Source organism: Pleurodeles waltl, chromosome 5, assembly GCF_031143425.1.
Source record: "Pleurodeles waltl isolate 20211129_DDA chromosome 5, aPleWal1.hap1.20221129, whole genome shotgun sequence".
Taxonomy (NCBI): domain Eukaryota; kingdom Metazoa; phylum Chordata; class Amphibia; order Caudata; family Salamandridae; genus Pleurodeles; species Pleurodeles waltl.
Window position 1 is genome coordinate 196662595 of NC_090444.1, and position 18205 is coordinate 196680799.

The 18205-nt window shown below is 46.9% G+C and overlaps 1 protein-coding gene across 1 annotated transcript in view; it reads left to right on the forward strand.

The window, feature by feature from the left end:
• Positions 1-18205, forward strand: part of USH2A (usherin) — a 3586186-nt gene that overhangs the window by 2426914 nt on the left and 1141067 nt on the right. The window contains exon 47 of the mRNA XM_069233891.1: positions 1418-1530. Within this exon, the coding sequence (XP_069089992.1) occupies positions 1418-1530 (113 nt within the window). The remainder of the gene's footprint in view (positions 1-1417; positions 1531-18205) is intronic.

Genomic DNA, 18205 nt, shown 5'->3' on the forward strand with positions numbered 1-18205 from the left:
GTGGGCAATGAGTGCAGCTTTATGCTCCCATTTTTGACCTTGTCTTCCTTGCACGATTTCCATAGGATATAATGGAATCGTAATACAGCGGATGAGATATCCGTCACATTTGTGACGGAGTATCCCCGTCTGCCAAACTCTATATCAGGCCCTAAGCCTGCTCATAAAAGTGATCTGTGGCTATCAGTCAAATCAGAATCAAGGTTCTCTGTACCATCCACAAAGCCTTTTTGGGAAAGAGCCCAGCATTATTGCTAAAGTTAATTCATAATACACTCCTATTAGAAATGCCAGCTCATTAGCTCCCAACTTGATACATTAGCATTCACTCAAGTGGACAAAAGACAGGCAGACCCCTGGATACATGTCCAAGACAGTGTAATTCATTAAACACCTCCTTGAGATCTGAACTAAATCACGTGCACTTCATGTACTTCTGAAAACGGAATTAATCAGACCTATTTCTAATGGACCTTTCACACTATTGTGTTTTTTGATCATCGGAACAACAGAACATCAGCTTTGTCCACCACACTACTTCATTGAATGCATGCTTCCCCTCCGCCATGTTTTTCATCTGATTTCAATGTTGTATTCCAGTGGTTCCCAACCTTTTGACTTCTGGGAACCCCTACTTTATCAATATTGGAACCCAGGGACCCCCACTGAACCATTATTGTAATCCTGGGACCCCCCCATGAGTTATTACTGAAAGCTGGGGGCCTATTCTATTAATATTATTACATTTTCTAAGCAATCACGGACCCCCTGATAAGGCTTTGCGTACCCCCAGGAGTACCTGGACCACAGGCTGGGAACCACTGTTTTCCTCATCCAATGCTGTGTAGTAACCGCAAAGTTACACTCAGGACATTGTACAACTCCCAAATAAATATGTAGATAAATAAACAACCACAAAACCCATGGACACTGGCAAGACTAACATGGACAGAACTTAAAGAGCCCGTACATGCAGCATACGTTTCCTTTTCACCTCTAATGTAGCACTGAGCGTGTAAATCAGCAATCCATCGCTTCAGTTTTTCATGGGGGTGGAGTACAGTTCTGTGTTGCAAAGAGGGGGATTTCTGTCCCCTGTCTACATGGTGCCTTCATTTCTTGAATCACTGAGCTAGGTCAGAACTCACACAGGTAGGAGTGCATCGGTTTCTGAATGGAGTGCATTGAGTGCAGTACACCTGAGTGATTGAAGGATGTGCTGCAGTCTGTTCTGCAGTCTTGTTGCTCGCACTCGAGTATAAAAATTGATAGGAGCAAGATATGTGCATGCTAGGAAGTTGAACACGTGCATCTCAGTTTCTATGCAAATTGCCGTATGTGTTTTGGAAAGTACACTAGCACACCCTTTGTCTAAAGGTGTAATCGCGTTTTAAATATGTTTTTCTCCATATTACAGATGGAAGTATGCACAGTGTACGCGTGCGTGAAAAGCAACACAACTCAATTTGCAACGTTGGAAGATGAGCCCTATGACATAATGGCTCCTAGTATTGAAGTAATCAGTTCAAGGTATGGATGCTTTATTATCACATATGCAAAAAACTTGATACATTTAATTGTGGATACGATATTCGGCTTCCATTTCTTTTTTTAACCCCGAAGAAAGGGGTATCTGCACTTCACTGTCTAACAGCCCTGCCAGTTACAGCACCTGCTGCTGTAGCAATTAGCAGCAGGTATCAGTTACTCATGCATGGACCTAGGAAACCCGAGAGCATTAAATATAAATTGCTGACTTCCCCCATCCAGTGTAAAATAAATAACTGTGCAAGATGAAACATTCCACTCCTCTGGTAAGAGTGGCATTATAGCATTCTGATGTCCTAAATCCCACTAAAATAATGTGAAATTATGTGCTGTGTGTGCTGAATATATTGTATCCCTACAAAAAAGCTTGCATAATTCTGTTTACCCAGTGCCTGAAATATTGTGTTCATTTAATGCAGAAAAACGTGCAGCCCGCAGGGCATAGCCAGTCATATCTAAAATAGGTTTATTAAAACTACTGATTTTGAGTGCAATGAACATATCAGCTGCCATCATCTTCCATATGCTCTATGAGTGCTCTAGGCATGCTGAGGATTGCTGTGAGATAGTGAGATCTATTTACTTGTTGAAAGCCTCAGCATATGTCAAAACCTAGCGATGCAAATAATAAATTTGGGTTATTGGCAAAAAGTCTTTATTTTCCAACACAGTATTATAACTTAAGAGACACAGGTGGTCATTATGACCTTGGCGGTCAGGTGACCACCACGACGGCGATGGCAGTAGTACTGTCGCCAGGCCAGCAGTAATGACCACCAAATAATGACCATGGCGGTGATCCCTCCCATATTCTGCCAATGTACCACCCCATCCGCCAGTGCGGTACGAACACTGAACTCGGCGGTAGCAATTTCCAGGCAGGCGGAAGACAAGGATCCGCCCACCTTATTATGACATAGCACACCGCCAGGATTTCCAGGGCGGTAGCAACGCCACCAAAAGCCTGGCAGAAACACATCATATGAAAGGAGACACTCACACTCACCTCCAGGGACACAGAGGAGTGAGCGGCCGTCATGGAACCAGAACTGCAAGTCTTCCTGATTCGGTACCACACCATGGCCGTACTGGAGCACCAACACCGACGAAGATGGCAACAGTGAGTACAGCTGCCTAACACACAAGGGAGGGAGGGAGGGGAGAGTGACACACACATGCACAACACACACCATACACACACAGCACACACCTACAACCATCTACAGAGTTAAATGGCAGTAACAACCCAGGGGCAAGGAAAGCCAGGACACATACCTCTGTTCCAACCACTGTAATCCTGTTGGATGAAGAGCCCAAATCCAAAAAATATATACATCAATGCATATTCACATGCAGGTCCATGTTCAGCCCAAAGTCTGAATAAGCCCACAGGGCAAAGTCCAAGCCCCAGCTTCACTCCTGACATCATCGGAAGTCCATTGTGCAGAGGCATCATGTTGGAAATAGGCAGGCACCTCAGGGGCAGGGGGAGGTTTAGGAGGGACTTCATTTTGAGAGGGGAGTCCTTGGGTTTGTGTTTGGGAGGGGTCGGCACTTTACCCTTCCGTTTTGGGGGGCAGAGGAGTGGGCTTGGGGCAGAGAACCAGAGTTGCACTCATGTGCTCCTTAGTCGCAGCTGAAGTCTTTGGGGGTGGAACAAGCTAGACTTGGTGCTGGAGGTACTGGGCTGGGGGGGTAGGACCTTTCTCTTACGGGCAGGACTGGGGGAGGGAAGAGGTCAAGGTGGGAAAGGAAAAGCTTCTTAGGGCCAATGGGGTGGGTTGTGGGAGGAGGGTTGGGAGTGGAGGTAGAGAGAGTGGTTGTAGGAGGAGAACGTGTGCTGGACTTTGGTGCAGGTGCATGGACAGTGTGCGTGAGGGATGTGCATAGCTCTTTGGGGTCTGAGTGAGAGCATTTGTGCGTCTTTGGAGAGGGGGCAGACAGGGTGGGTGAGGCCAAACAGGACGTGTGGATGGATGTTGTGGTGGTGTCCACAAGTGAGGTGGGTATGCTGCATGCGGTGATGGTGGTGACTGCGCTTGTGGTGTGTGGGGTGCATGTCTGTGGGTCTGCTGTTGTGTTGACTGTGGGCAAGGCTGTGCAAGTGACAGGTTCAGGGACTGTGTGAGTGCTGATGTGACTGTGAGGGAGGAGGGGGAGACAGTGGAGGCAGTAGATGATGTTGTGTGTGCATCTGTGTGTTCGCTGTGTGAGTGCTTGTGGACTGAAGTGTGCTGCCTGTGTTTGTCTCTGCGAGTCTTGTCTGTTGTTTTGGGTGCATGCTTGTCAGAATGTGTCCGTGGGATGGGCTTGGGGTGAGGAGACTGGGAGTGGAAACAGGTAGTTGGAGGGGGGACGGAAGAAACAGGGACACTGGCTGCTGTCAGAGAGGAGACCAGAGCCTGAAATAATCTCTGTAGGGCCGCCAATCCACTATGAATGCCCTTCAGGAAGGCATTGCATTGCTGCATCTGTGATGCCTGCCCCTGGATAGCATTCTCTATGGTTGACTGTCCTACAGAGATGGATCTCAGGAGGCCAATAGCCTCCTCACGGAGGGCAGCAGGGCTGACTGGGGCAGGGCCTGAGATGCCTGGGGCAAAGGAGACACCCACCCTCCTGGGTGAGTGGGCACAGGCAACTCAGTGGGCGGGATACTGGGAGGGCAGTGCTGGTACTGTAGCTGGGGTGGTCCCAGAGGGGTCCGGCACCACCAGGGAGCTCGCATCGAAGGAGGTATCAGAGTCAGTTGAATCAGCTCCAGTCCCCCCCGTGGAGCTCCCCTAGCCGTCTGTCCCACTGGTCCACTCGGTGTCAGTGGACTCTGCCTCCTGGGTCCCGTGGGCTGAAGCTCCCTCACTCACAAGTGCCCCTGCTTCTTCACCAGATGAGGCTGATGCACACATGGACAGGATGACAAAAGGAGAGAAGGGGGGCGAGAAAGGGAGCACAGGGTCAATCACAGCAACAACAGCACAGATGGCATATACATCACTATCACATACAGGGACTAAGAATGGCATACCATTGGCTAGGTACCACAGCAGGTAGGAGCGAAACACTGCCATCTGCACATCAATTGGAAGCAACTAAGCCCTGTCTGACAGCTACCTAGCCATCTAAAATATGCATTACACCAGTGGTTCCCAACCTTTAGATTTCTGTGGACCCCCACTTTATCATTACTGGAAGCAAAGGGACCCACATTGAATGAATATTGGAATCCGGGGACCCCCCACTGAGTCATTCCTGAAAGCTGGGGACATATTCTGTTAATATCATCTCATTTTCTAAGCAGTCGCGGACCCCCTGAGGATGCTTAACGGATCCCCAGGGGTCCACGGACTACAGGTTGGGAACCACTGTATTACATCCCAAATACCTAAGCTGGACCATGCTGCAATGTCTAAACTGGCATATTGGGGCATCCACTGACTAGAGCCCTGCACCAAAATCTCATGCCAGGCAACATAGATGGTTGTCATACACACTGTACTCACCCCCTTGTGGCTGCTGTGATGCCCTCAAGCACCCATCCAGTTCTGGGTAGGCCACCGCCAGCATCGCGGCCATCAGGGGGGTCAGGTTCCGACAGGCACCCCTCCCTCATTGTGAGGCCGTCCCCAACTGGGCCTCCGCCGTCTTCCGGGCCCAGCGTCTCAGGTCCTCCTACTGTTTCCTGCAGTAGGTGCTCCGCCGGCTATGGACCCCATGGTCTGCACGTCCTTGGCAATGGCACACCACAAACCCTTCTTCTGATAGGCGCTTACCTGCAGAGGAAACACAGACAGAAGGAAACCATTAACCATACAATCCAGCCTGCCACACAAATGGCTCACAAACTGCATTTGCCCCCCATCAAGCACACACATGACCCGTAACACTGCAAAAACAATGCCACCAGCCATAGCCCCCCAAATGACACACTGCTAGCACACACACATCTCCATGCAGCCATGTCGCATGCAACGTACCCATGATGTACTCACCTGTTGGTCTGGAGGCCCATACAACTGCCTACACAGTGGGAGTACCCCATCCATGAGCCTCTCCAACTCCTCCGACGTGAAGGCTGAGGCCCTTTCTGCTGTTTTTATGGGCCATGGCAGGTTCCAGACATAGGTCACAGCAGCACACGCAGTGGAGATGTGGTCGTGTGGAAAGTCAGGAATCAAGTGAAGTAGTAGAAAGAAAATGGCGGTCACAGCCGCGGCAGTGAACACCGTCACCGCCGGAGTTGATCATCATTGATTCCTATACTTGGAGAGGCCCATGTTAGCCAATGAGGAACTGCACGGCGGTGCAGGCCGCCTTCCGCCATAACGCCTAATGCCAGAGGAGTGAGGTCACTTCCACCTGTCCCTGCATACAGGACAGGCAGTTGCCATTTTCTACTGCTAGTAGATTGTACTAATGTACATGTACTAATTTAAAAGTGAGTCACTGTTGTTGAATATACACACCTAGACAATTCCAGTGCCCAACATATAAACATGCTCTGTGTACACTGATAGTTCCTGTTGTCACTCCCTTCTTACTTTTGGGTCCCTTAGGTGCTAATCACTGCTGAGGAATAGGAGGAGGGGGAGGAGGCAAGCACCCGTGTACAGACCCCTTGTGGACTTGGCTACACTGGAGGACAGGCACATCATAGTCACCTAACATCTGGACAGGGCCACAATCACAGAGCTGTGTGCACAGTTGGAGGCTGATCTGCTACCTGCAATCCTTTGCACCACAGTAAAACCCCCTCTTATGTAGGTACTATCAGTGCTCCATTTCCTTGCAACAGACTCTTTCCAGGTTGCCACAGCCAATGTTCTCTTTTGTGCTTGCAAGGGTTTTGGCAGCCTTGCTCAAACACATGTGTAGCAACACCGCATTCCCACAAGTAGGTGAATTGCCCACTGTGAAGGCTGGATTCTATGCAATGGACATATACCACATGTTATTGGGGCCATTGACCGGACCCATATTGCCTTAGTTCCCCCCAGGCCAGTGAACAGGTGTACAGGAATAGGAAGAGTTTCCACTCACTCAATGTCCAGATGGTGTGCCTTGCTGACCAGTACATCTCCCACGTCACTGCCAAGTATCCTGGATCGATGCATGATACCTTTGTCCTGAGGAATAGCAGCGTTCCACAGCTGACGGCACAACTACAGAGGCACAGAGTGTGGCTTATAGGTGAGCCAGAATCTTCACCCATTGCATGTCAGTGTATGCCTTCAGGAGTCATACCCCCTGCCATTGTGCCAAGCTAATGTGTGTTCCTCACTTCTTGCAGGTGATTCTGGCTACCCAAACCTGTCCTGGCTTTTGACCCCTATTAGGAATCCAAGAACAGGGGCTGAGAATAGGTACAATGATGCTCATGGGCGTACTAGAAGGGATTGTTGAAAAGACCTTCGGTCTCCTGAAGGCCAGGTTCAGGTCCCTCCATCTGACAAGTGGATCCCTATGCTACTCCCCTGATTGGTGTTGTGTGCTGCATGTTGCACAACTTGGCCCTCAGATGCCATGTGCCCTATCTGTAGGAAGAGCGGAGTGACAATGCACCTGTGGCAGCAGTGGACAGTGAGGACAGTGAGGAGGAGGAGGAGGAGGAGGAAGAGGAAGATGTGGACAACAGGACACATATGTTACAGCAATACTTCCAATGACACTCAGGTAAGACTGTTGAGCTAAACATTTCTCCATTTAAGTGTTGTGCTGTGTGGCTGTAGCATAATGCCAGTCACGGCCTTTGCATCCCAACTGAGTGTCACCTATGTCTTCCCATATTGCAGATTTTGGTGTGGTTACAACACTGTGATGGTGTGGTGTGCACAGACTGCTGAGACACATATGTAGAATGGATCAACATATTACTGGACATTTGCACAGGACTATGCAGTTCAAAACAGTGAAATACATTGTAAATTTACTTCAGATAAAGCATGACTACTCAAATTGTGTCCAGGGGTGTTCAATAGGTATTGTGGTATACAATGCAAAATGCAATAGAGTGGGGTGATGGTTGGGAAAGGTCCAGTGTAGTGGCGCAGTCTGTTTGTTGCACAGGTCCAGTGTCCAAGGGGCCATAGATAGGGGAGCAATGGCAGTTCATAGTGGACAAGATGACACAGTGGAACACAAGGAGGACGTTCAGGAGGGGCTCATTTCCTGGCGGTGGTCTTGGTCTTGGCAACTATCTCTGATGTCTGTCTGGTTCATAGGGAATGTTTGTGGTGTCGTTCACCTTCTGCAGGGGGAGGTGTGCTGGTCTCCTGTCCACTAACTGCAGCTGATGTGGAGGGCTGGTCAGTACACTGGTTAGTAAGGACCTGCTGGTGTGGTATGTACTCCCTCATGATGTTGGCCATGTCACCCAGCACCCCTGCAATGGAGACCATGGTGGTATTCAAGGTCTGCAATTCTTCCTTGATCTCCTGGTGGTGTTCCCTCTGCAACCACTAGTTCTTCTGCATGATGTTAAACACCTGATCCATCTTGTCCTGGGATTGTTGGTATGCCTCCAGGACATTGGTGAGTGCCTCCTGGGCAGTCAGTTCCCTGGGCCTGTCCTCACCCTGGCGCACAGCTGTCCTCCGACCGTCCCTGATCCCCTGTGTCTGTGTCCCCTGAATGGTGTGCCCACTCCCACTGACCCCTGGACCCTCATTGTCTTGCCTGTGAGGTGTGGACTTGGATCCCTATACAGGTGGGCACATTACTGATTGACGTGTCCTGGGGACAGAGGTTTGGGGGCGTTGAGTGGCTGCTGTGGTGTTGGATTCTGAGTGGGGAGGCTCTGTAGTGGACTGGGTGTGGGATGGGGTAGCCGACTGACCAATGGTCCTAGATGGGCCAGGGAGTTCATCCAGAACTCCTAAATTGCTGTCATCACTGGGGTCATCTTCTGATGGGGCACAGGGTAGCCATGGCACCTCCTCGCCGCTGACATTGACTGGGGCACCGGTGAGGATGTAAGTGGTGTATTATGCTACATGTCTGTGACTAAGGGCCAGATGTAGGTAGAAATGGGATTGCGACTCGCAAATTGTGAGTCGGAGCGACTCGCAATTTGCGACTCGCAATCCCATATGCAGGTTGGTGTCCCTGACACCATCTGCGAATTGCAAGGGGGTCGCAAAGACCCACCTCATTAATATTAATGAGGTGGGTCGCAATTTGCGACCCCCTTGCGATTCCCTGTGCTCACAGGGATGTCTGTGACTGCTTTTTCAATAAAGCAGTTTTTTTTTTGGTATTGCAGCCCGTTTTCCTTAAAGGAAAACGAGTTGCAATACACTCGTGAAAATGAAACCATTTGGTTTCATTTTTTTCAGAGTAGGCAGTGGTCCACTGCCTGCTCTAAAAAAATATTTTTAGTGCCATTCACAAAGGGGAAGGGGTACCATGGGGACCCCTTCCCTTTTGCGAAAGAGTTAGCACCCACTTCACATGGGTGCTAACTGTGAATTGCTTTGCGACCGCGTACGCGGTCACAAAGCAATTCTGCATAGCGATGCGAATCGCAAATAGGAAGGGGAACACCCCTCCCTATTTGTGAGTCGCATTCCCATTTTGCGAGTCGGTACCAACTCACAAAATGGGAATGTGCATCACGATGCGCGTTTTGCATGGCGCAAACTGCGAATTTCACAGTTTGCACCATGCAAAACGTTTCCTACATCTGGCCCATAGTTTGCATCACTAGCTTCCCCAATGTTAATGCTGTTGCCCTCCCACCTTTGGTTGTGTATGGAGATGGGTTGTGGAATTGTTCTCTATGCTGTGCGTGCACTGATGGTGTGTGTACATGCAGGGCTGGAATGGATGTGCATGCAGTGGGTATGGCATGCAGGGCTTGGCATTTCATTTTGGTAATTGCGGTGGTGCACTGTGTGGGATGGAGTGAGGTGATGGGTGTCAGGGTGAGGGGTCATGGTGGCATGCAGGTATTGGGGTGCGGTAGGTAGTAAATGTTGACTCACCAATGTCCAGTCCTCCGGCTACTCCAGTGAGTCCCTCAGGATGCAGGATTGTCAAGACTTGCGCCTTCCATGCTGTCAGCTGTGGGGGAGGAGGTGGGGATCCACCGCCAGTCCTCATGATGGCGAGCTGGTGCCTTGCTGCAATGGAATGCATCTTCCCCATAGGTTGTTCCACCTCTTCCTTATGTCGTCACTTGTGCATGTATGTAGTCCCACTGTGTTCATCCTGTCCACGATCCTCTGCCATAGATCCATCTTCCTGGCAATGGAAAGCTGCTGAACCTGTGCTCGAAACAGCTGTGGCTCTACCCTGACTATTTCTTCAACCATGACCCGTCAACTCCTCATTGGTGAAACTAGGGTGCCTTTGAGGGGGACACCGGTGTTGTGTGGTGTGGTGTGGTATGTTGTGCAGAGAGTGATGTGTGAAGTGGTGGGGTGTGTGGTGTGTGATGCGTGATGGATGAATATGTAGTTGTGATTTGTGTGCAATTCTTTTAAGGATTGGCGTGGCGCCAAGGATTGGCGTGGCAAAATGTAGCAGTCTTCCCGTGTTTGCAAAGGATTGTGGGTGATGTGGGGGGGTTTATAGTGCTGTTGGTGGATGTGTGGGGTGTGTATATTTGTATCAGGTGTGGGTTTTCGGTTCTGGGCAATGTTGTCTTGTTTTGTATTTGGGTGGCCATTTCCGCTGCGGCGGTGTGCACGCCAATGGTTTACCGCTTTTCAATGTCCGCTGTGGTGATTCGTGGTTCATTATTTGGAGGGCGTTGTATTGGTGGCATAACAGTATGGGTGGAAGTACCGACAGTTTATCACTTTCATTGCGTCTGGCGGATTTGTGGTAGTGGCAGTTTCCTGTCGGTTTTGTGTGTATGTGTCATAATCTGGCGGACGGATGTCTGCCTCCGCGGTGGTATGTTGGCGGCACTCAGAGCGGTGGTATTCGGTATTTAGCGCCAATGTCATAAGGAGGGCAATAATTTCTTATATACCTAAACTACACATTGGTGATTGTGATTGTAACCACCGACAGCAGAACAATAAAAATATTGGTAACTTTAATTTGATGAAGTGATTTAAAGTCTTCTGTAAAAGATGTATGTACACTGTCGTGAACACTAGTTTAGCAAAATAAATACAATTTTAAAATATTAAAATAATTTAATGCTTAACTTAAATCAAACTTTTCCCACGTAGTTATTACAAAGGCATATCCAACCAAATATTTTGGTACATCCTGGCATCATTATACATTCAATGACAAATATAAAGAAACATGATTTAGGAAGAGTCCTGAAGAATTAAAAGTCATTCCATTATAGATTTCCACCCATGTCTTGCAATATTTCATGACTTTTGAAGACTTGACCAAAATCCACAAAAGTACATTGTGAAATTGCTTGCTTCTAAGGATTGCCCGTAAACTACTATTCTTTATGAATAGGTGTGCCAAAAAGGGAATTTTCATATTTCATATTTTTCTTCATAAGGTAATAGTTTTTGAGGTAAACGTTCTTCCTGTTCACACTCCCCAAAACTATGAAGGCTTTAGAAAATACTTTCCACTCTATTTTTATTTTTTATTATATTTTTATTATTTTTTACATCAGTACACAATAGGATACATTGTCACTTTCAGAGAATACAACGAAAAGAAAACAAATAGAAAAGAAGAATCAATCAGGCTTATCCAAAAAATAATTTCCCCAGATTAGAGAGAATTTTTTGACATTGCCTATTCTCCTAGCATATCTCATCTCCTGAAGTCTAACTTGAATCATTTTATTGTACCATCCTTGACTAGTAGGGGATAATTCAGACCGCCAGTTTCTCAGCAACAGTGACCTAGCCACCGCCGTGGCTATAAATACGAGCTTCTCCAGCCGAGGGGAGAGTCTTGCCTCGGGATCATAGCCAAGACTCAGCAGGTGAATACTCGGAGATATGGGTACCAACACAATGGATGTTAACGTTGCAAAGACCTCTTCCCAGTATCTCTGTATACATTTACATGTCGCTATCGTATGTATCCAGCCAGCTGCCCCTATTTCCTTGCACCGAAAACACATATTTGGGTGGCCGATCCCCATACGGGATAGGGCTTGTGGGGTTCGATATAGCAGCCATTTGCTAAAAAATATAATTCTGTGCCAATTAGCCCCTCGTAGCGCAGAGAAATGTAGGCGGATAATAGTCTCCCAGTATTCACTTGAGAGCATCATACCCTCCTGACTAACCCATTTCTTCTGAGCTCTTATCCCCAAATCCACTTTAAACCTTTCTGCCAAGAGCATTCTCCATGCCCCTGCATTCCTTACCCGCAAAGGAGTAACTAATTCTGATACCAGTGATTGGGTATTAATGATAGAATTAGTATCTAAGTCTTTAAAAACCCTCAGCAATATATTGTAGGATCTGACCAGCAGAAGATCATTATTAACTGTAGTCATGATTTTCCATGGGGCTTCCCAGTTACCCTCAACCCAGAACTCTCCAATTTTACTATATCCAGCGCGCTCCCACCTTTTCACCGTGATTTCGTTAAGCTGTGTCCCTGAACCTAGAGAAATCTGTGAGAGTGGGGTGTGAAAATGTACAGAGGAATATTTTCTTGCGAAATCCACTCTTCTCTTAAGAAACCATTTAAGAATTTTATAACAAACTTTTTAGGCGATTTGGTCAAAAGGGCTGGGTTCCGAATATTATGCTCTTGGCATATTAATACCCGAAAATCAATAAAAAACTTGGAGCCCACGGAGTATTCTAACTTAAAGCTAGCATAATAGTGTGCAAAGAAAGCATAATAATAATCTTTGAAATTGGGTAAGGCCAGTCCCCCCTTCTCCTTATCGGCATACAGTATGCTCAAAGTGGCTCGGGCTTTTCGGTTCTGCCAGATAAAGGAGCGAAATAGGGATTCCAGTTTTTAAAAAAAGGGTTGTGTTAAAACACACGGAATGGCTGCAAACAAGAAATTAAAAAGTGGTAGGATTGACATTTTAATTAATGCGATGCGGCCTAATATCGAGAGAGGAAGAGGCCTCCAACGGGTGAGTAAAGCCTGAGTTTTCTGAAGTAGAGGAGCGAAATTCAGTTCATAAAGATCACTTATATTGGCTGAATAGAAAACCCCCAAGTATCTCTTTGGATTGAGGTTTACACATCCTCTTAATTGAGGAAAAAAGACAATTAGGAGTAGTGCCACAGAGAATGATGTCGGTCTTGGTCCTATTAATCTTATAGCCACCGATTTGCTGAAATTCTTTAAATATATTAAAGGTCGCTTCCTGAGAGGAGTATTTTGTGTCCAAAAACAAAATATTATCATCTGCATAAAGTTTCATTTTTCCCATTGATTTTAGCGGTGCCTGAACCTGAGTGTTCTGTCTAATTTTGATAGCAAGTGGTTCAATAAAAAGGGCAAATAAAATAGGGGATAGTGGGCACCCTTGTCTAGTGCCTCGTTGTATTTGAAGCTGTCCCACAGACCTTGATTTTATAACAATATTAGCCTCATCATTTGAGTACAGCCTTTGAATTAAAGAGATCACTTGAGTGGGTACCTTGTAGCTGGATAAAATTAAATAAAGCGTATCCCAGACTACCAAATCAAAGGCTTTCTCTGCGTCCAGCAGAAGAATAATGGCAGGGATTTTATTAGTCGTAAAATAATCAAGAGCTTCTGCTAAATAGTGAGTTTTTGTAGCCAGTTGTCGACCAGCCACAAAACCATTTTGATCGGGATGCACCAGTTTATTAATTACCCTATTAAGCCTATTAGCCAATAGTTTTGTCATAATTTTGTAGTCTGTATTTAACAATGAGAGTGGATGGTAAGCATTTGGATCCTCCCTATCTTCATTTTTCTTAGGGAAGCTAACCACATTCCCTGTGTGCCAAGCTCTGGGTATTTCCTAGGCCTTGTAGTATACCATTTAAGAGGGCTAAGAACTCCTCAGCAAATACATTTATGAAAGTCTTATAGAACTCAGCCGGAAAGCCATCCGGGCCACAGGTTTTCCCTGTGGGAAGATCCTTGACTACGTCTAGAAGTTCCAGCTGAATAGTTGAGACAATCCCCTACGGTCCTCCTCTGAAAGAGAGGGAATGTTAAGGCCCGACAGGAATATCTCGGTGGTCCTGGAATCTATAACTGAAACGTCACTATAGATTTGTTTATAGTGCTCCAGCATGATTTGATCAAGGTCCCGAGGCTCAGTGCACCTGGCCCCAGTAATTGGGCATCTTAAGGCGTGTATAACATTGCCAGCGATACGATCTCTAGCTTGCCATGCCAAGAATTTTCCCGTAAAATTGCTTTCTTCATAACTTTTCTGTTTATAAGATCCATATTCTATATCAACTTTTATTAAAAAAAATCCCGCTAACGCTTTCTTGGCGGCTTCGAACGCCTTTCTATTAATATCCGAAGGGGCCTTCAGATAAGAGATTAAACACTTGTGAACTACATCTTCCAATGCCGCAGTTTGTTGTTTCAGAGCCCGTCTATCAGCTACCTCTTTAACGATCACCTGGCCCCTAAAGTAAGCCTTAAATGCCTCTCAGACTATTGCTGGGGTTGACGACCCCTGGTTGCGTTGAAAAAATTCCCTTATTTCAGCCTGTGAGGTTTGTATCCACCCTTCTTCCGTCAAAAGGCGGAGATTGAAAATCCACCTTTTAATCTGCGGTGGTTTAATTGTAGAGTGGAATGAAACTTCCAGCAGCAAAAGGGCATGATCTGAAAGACCAGAATGCAGGACATATTGAGATTGATAACACAGAGTTTCAGAGATCAAAAAGAAATCTATACGCGAGGAGCTTTTAAATCGAGAAGAAATACAGGTATATTCCCTTACATCGGGGGTGTTTATCCTCCAAGGATCACATAATGCCAGCACCTTAACATAATCTCTAAACATCTTGGCTACTTTAGGTTTATACTGTCTCTTACCTTTTACGGTAGAGTCTAGAGCTGGGTCCTGAAGAAAGTTGAAATCCCCCCCAATAATAATTTTCCCTGTCAACTGGAGAAGGGAGTGAAACAAGTCTATATACGGGGCCGGATCATCCGTCAGAGGAGCATAAAAGCTAACAAAAATGAATCTCTCCATTGCAATAGTACACTGAACCCAGCACCAACGCCCTTCAGGGTCGGAGAGAAAATCCAGCGGTTGTGCATTCAGGGTTTTGGCTAAAAAAACTGCCACCCCTCTATGAGCCGCTGAGGCTGCTGCAAGAACTTTAAAATCAACCATTCTTTTAAACATTTGAAAACCTGAAACTTTATGAAATGGAATATGGGTTTCTTGAAGAAATATAACTGAGGGATTAAGATCAATTACCCTCTTTTCGATAGCGGTTTTCCTCCTATGATTGTTTAATCCATTAATATTCCAGGATATGAGTCTTAATGGCAAAAGCGATTGTGTCATTTAATTAAATTTTGGGCTAGTGTACCTGTAGCCTCACTAAATCTGGGGACAAAACTCCTAATCAATCGTGACGATCCCTTACATTGACTAAAACAAATCTTAATATCCATACCCTCCCTCCTTCCCCCCCTCCTTCTAGTGGCCCATACCTGGAGCCCTCCCGCCTGGACGAACCGGGGCCACATCCCTCTCCCACCCTTTGTCCCACTTCTTTCCTAACAAGGTGCCTTTTCATAGCACCCTTGGGCTAGACGCTAGAGAGAGAAATTTTAGAACAGTCTGTCTATACACTACGGCAATAAAAAATTACCCCCCCCCCCGAAACCCAAACACAAACCAAACAACAACAAAAAAAAAAAAAGGGGGGGAAAAACAAAAACGAACCCAAAAGGAGGTCGGGCCTCTGCTATGAGACTGACATTTCTAGTATTCAATAGATCCTTATAGACTATCTTGCGTTCTTCCCCCGCCCCCCCTTTCTTGTGCCAGCTGTTCGGAGTTTTGAATTGCATGCAACAAGGATTTAGCAGCATCAACCGTATGAATGAAGTTAGACTGGCCCTTAAAAAACACTTTAAGTTTGGATTGTTGCACGAGGCCTGCCTGCGCCCCTGCTTTTTGGAAAGCTGGAATCATATCTTTTAGCTCTCTCCTTCGATGCGCTGCCGCCACTGACATATCCGAGAAAATCTTGAATGAATAATCCCCGGGAATCTGAAAAGTTTTAGTTCTAATTGCTTTCTGGAAAATCTGTTCCTTAATACGAAAGTCCCCAAAGTTCACCAATATAGTTCGAGGATACTTAGAGTTGGATGGTTGGACCGCAGGGACCCGATGGGCTCTCATGATTGTTAGATCCAGATACTTATCCTCTGACCCTGCTAAAACATGACTTTTTATAAGATCTGTCACCAACTCCATGACCGTCTGACCGTTTTCGCGCCCTTCAGGGACTCCCGTAAAACGCAAATTGGATCTACGTGATCGATTCTCAGCATCGTCCAGACAAATTTGTAAATCTAGCAGGTCAGCTTGGCATTTTGCCAGAGAGGGTTCTACCGTCAGCCGAGTATCCTCCAGAGCAGGGACTCGTTGTTCAATACCTGAAACTCGCGAGTTAAGTTGCTGGATGTTACTGCAGATCAGGTTCAGTTGAGATTCTGTTCTCTGATTCGCATCGTCCTGGGAGATTTTTAATGCTTTCAACTCACTTAGAATCTGCAGAAGTAAGTTGTCAACAGGAACACCGATGTCTGACATAACTATCATTCCTTGTGCAGAGGCTTCCCTTAACACCTTAGGCCTGGCCGAATCAATAGAAGAAGCAAAAGAGGAGGAAGTGTGGGTAGAAGCTTCAGTTACTGCGTTTGGCCCTGCTTTGTTGATCAATTCTTGTGCTGATAGTGAAGCCGAGTCAACCGGCTGCCCAGAGGAAGTGTGGGTAATGCTGAATAGCAGATGATCTTCCTTACGATTCCTTCCACTTTCAAACAAAGAAAAAAAGGGGCCTAGAAGCAGATCCAGTGTTCACTGTTGGATCAGCAGCTATCTCAGAGCCGCTGCCGGCGATCGGCTGAGTCAGTAATGGCGAGCCCTTATTTAACCCTGGACTAGAATCCAGATCCGATGGGGGCGCCCTTGAGTCATCAGACGGACAATCCAGACTAAGGGGGGTGCTGGATAAATTGGGTTCTAAGGGTAGAGGGCTATTAGGGAGAGGTGCATGCTGACTAGAGACTGAGTCCATAGCTGAAATTGAAGGTTGGGGGGCAGAGACCAGAGCCTTGTGCAGGTGGCTATCCGAAGGGGCTGGTTGCTTCTGTTTGGTGATGCGGGTCGTCCTAGGAACTCTGGCAGCGGAGCGACCTGCAAAATGTGGAGACCGCCGCATTTTTCCCTCTCCCCCCGGAGGAAGAAAAAAAGAAAAGAAAGGGGGGCGAGGTAAGACCTCAATAAAAAAAAAATAAAAAAAAAGGGAAGGAGGGGAATTTTTTTTATTTCCCCTTCCCCCCCCCCTTCTACTCCCTACTTATCCCCTTATGCCCCCCCCGGAATATATCAATGAAATAAACAAATAAACCTTGAGCCTTAAGTACTAGGCAAATCCTGGGGGGTTCGGAAAGCAGACCCACCAAACACCCGAAAAAAAGGGGAGGGGGAGAGAGAGGAAGAAAAAAAAAAAAAAAAGGATAAAGAAGGAAAGGAATCTTGAGTTGGGGATACACGAATATGCGAGAATATAATTCCCTGCTTCTCTCTGCCTTAGACAGTCTACTTGAGCCGCAACCTCTCCCAAAAGAGAAAAAGCCCTGAGAACGTCACCTCTTCTCTGTGTCTTCAATGTAAATTTATTGCAGTTTCTCCTCTTGTCCTCGAGGACTGGACAGGGTCCTCCGACAGAGAGCCAGAGATATGCGCCTCCAGTTGGCCGTAAAAAACGGTAGAAAGGTCTTTGGGGGCCCCCCCGCGTTGACACAGCTAGAGAGCGCCTGTCTCGGCGTCCCTAGCAACCTTGCCGTCCGACCTCTTCCCGCTCCGAGGCTTCCGCGGACCCGACTTCACTTAGCGCTCTAGGGCGGCTTTCCGATTTCGAGCCGGCGTCCCTAACAACGGCTCTGAACTGGCTTCCGCATTCCTCTGGCAGCATGGCTTCAGCCCGGCTTCAGTCATTATCCTGGGGCAGCTTCCGCATTCCTCATTGCTTCAGCCGCAGCGCGTCTAGTCTCAGCGCGCTCTCCCTCGTACTGCCTCCTGCCTTCAGCCGCAGAGCATGACGGGAGCTCTATTCCACTCTATTTTTAGAAGTAACTTACAAATTAAGGCAATAATACCATTCAGAATGTTTATGAATGCCCACTCTGTTACAAATTTGGTTACATTCAAAACGTTGGCACCCCGGCTATGAGAGAAGCCTGTAATCGATGCACCACGAAACATTGACAACATTTTGTCTCACTGTTTTCAGGCTGGTGTCATGTTCTCTAGTTCCCTGTGTGTGCTGTTTCATTGATTACGCATCCGTTATTACTGTGCAGTTATGCGTGCTTGCAGGTGTGCATTTGCACAATAGTGCTGGGTGCCACACTACAATTTAGTATCGATTATCACAACATTATAGATGACCAAAAGGAGTCAAACATCTTTTGAACTAATGCACAAAGTCCTTTAGTCCTAGGGAGAGCTAAGGATGGTAGTACACCAGTCTCTGATCTCGGTGTCCCCAGATCTACCTGCTGTGGT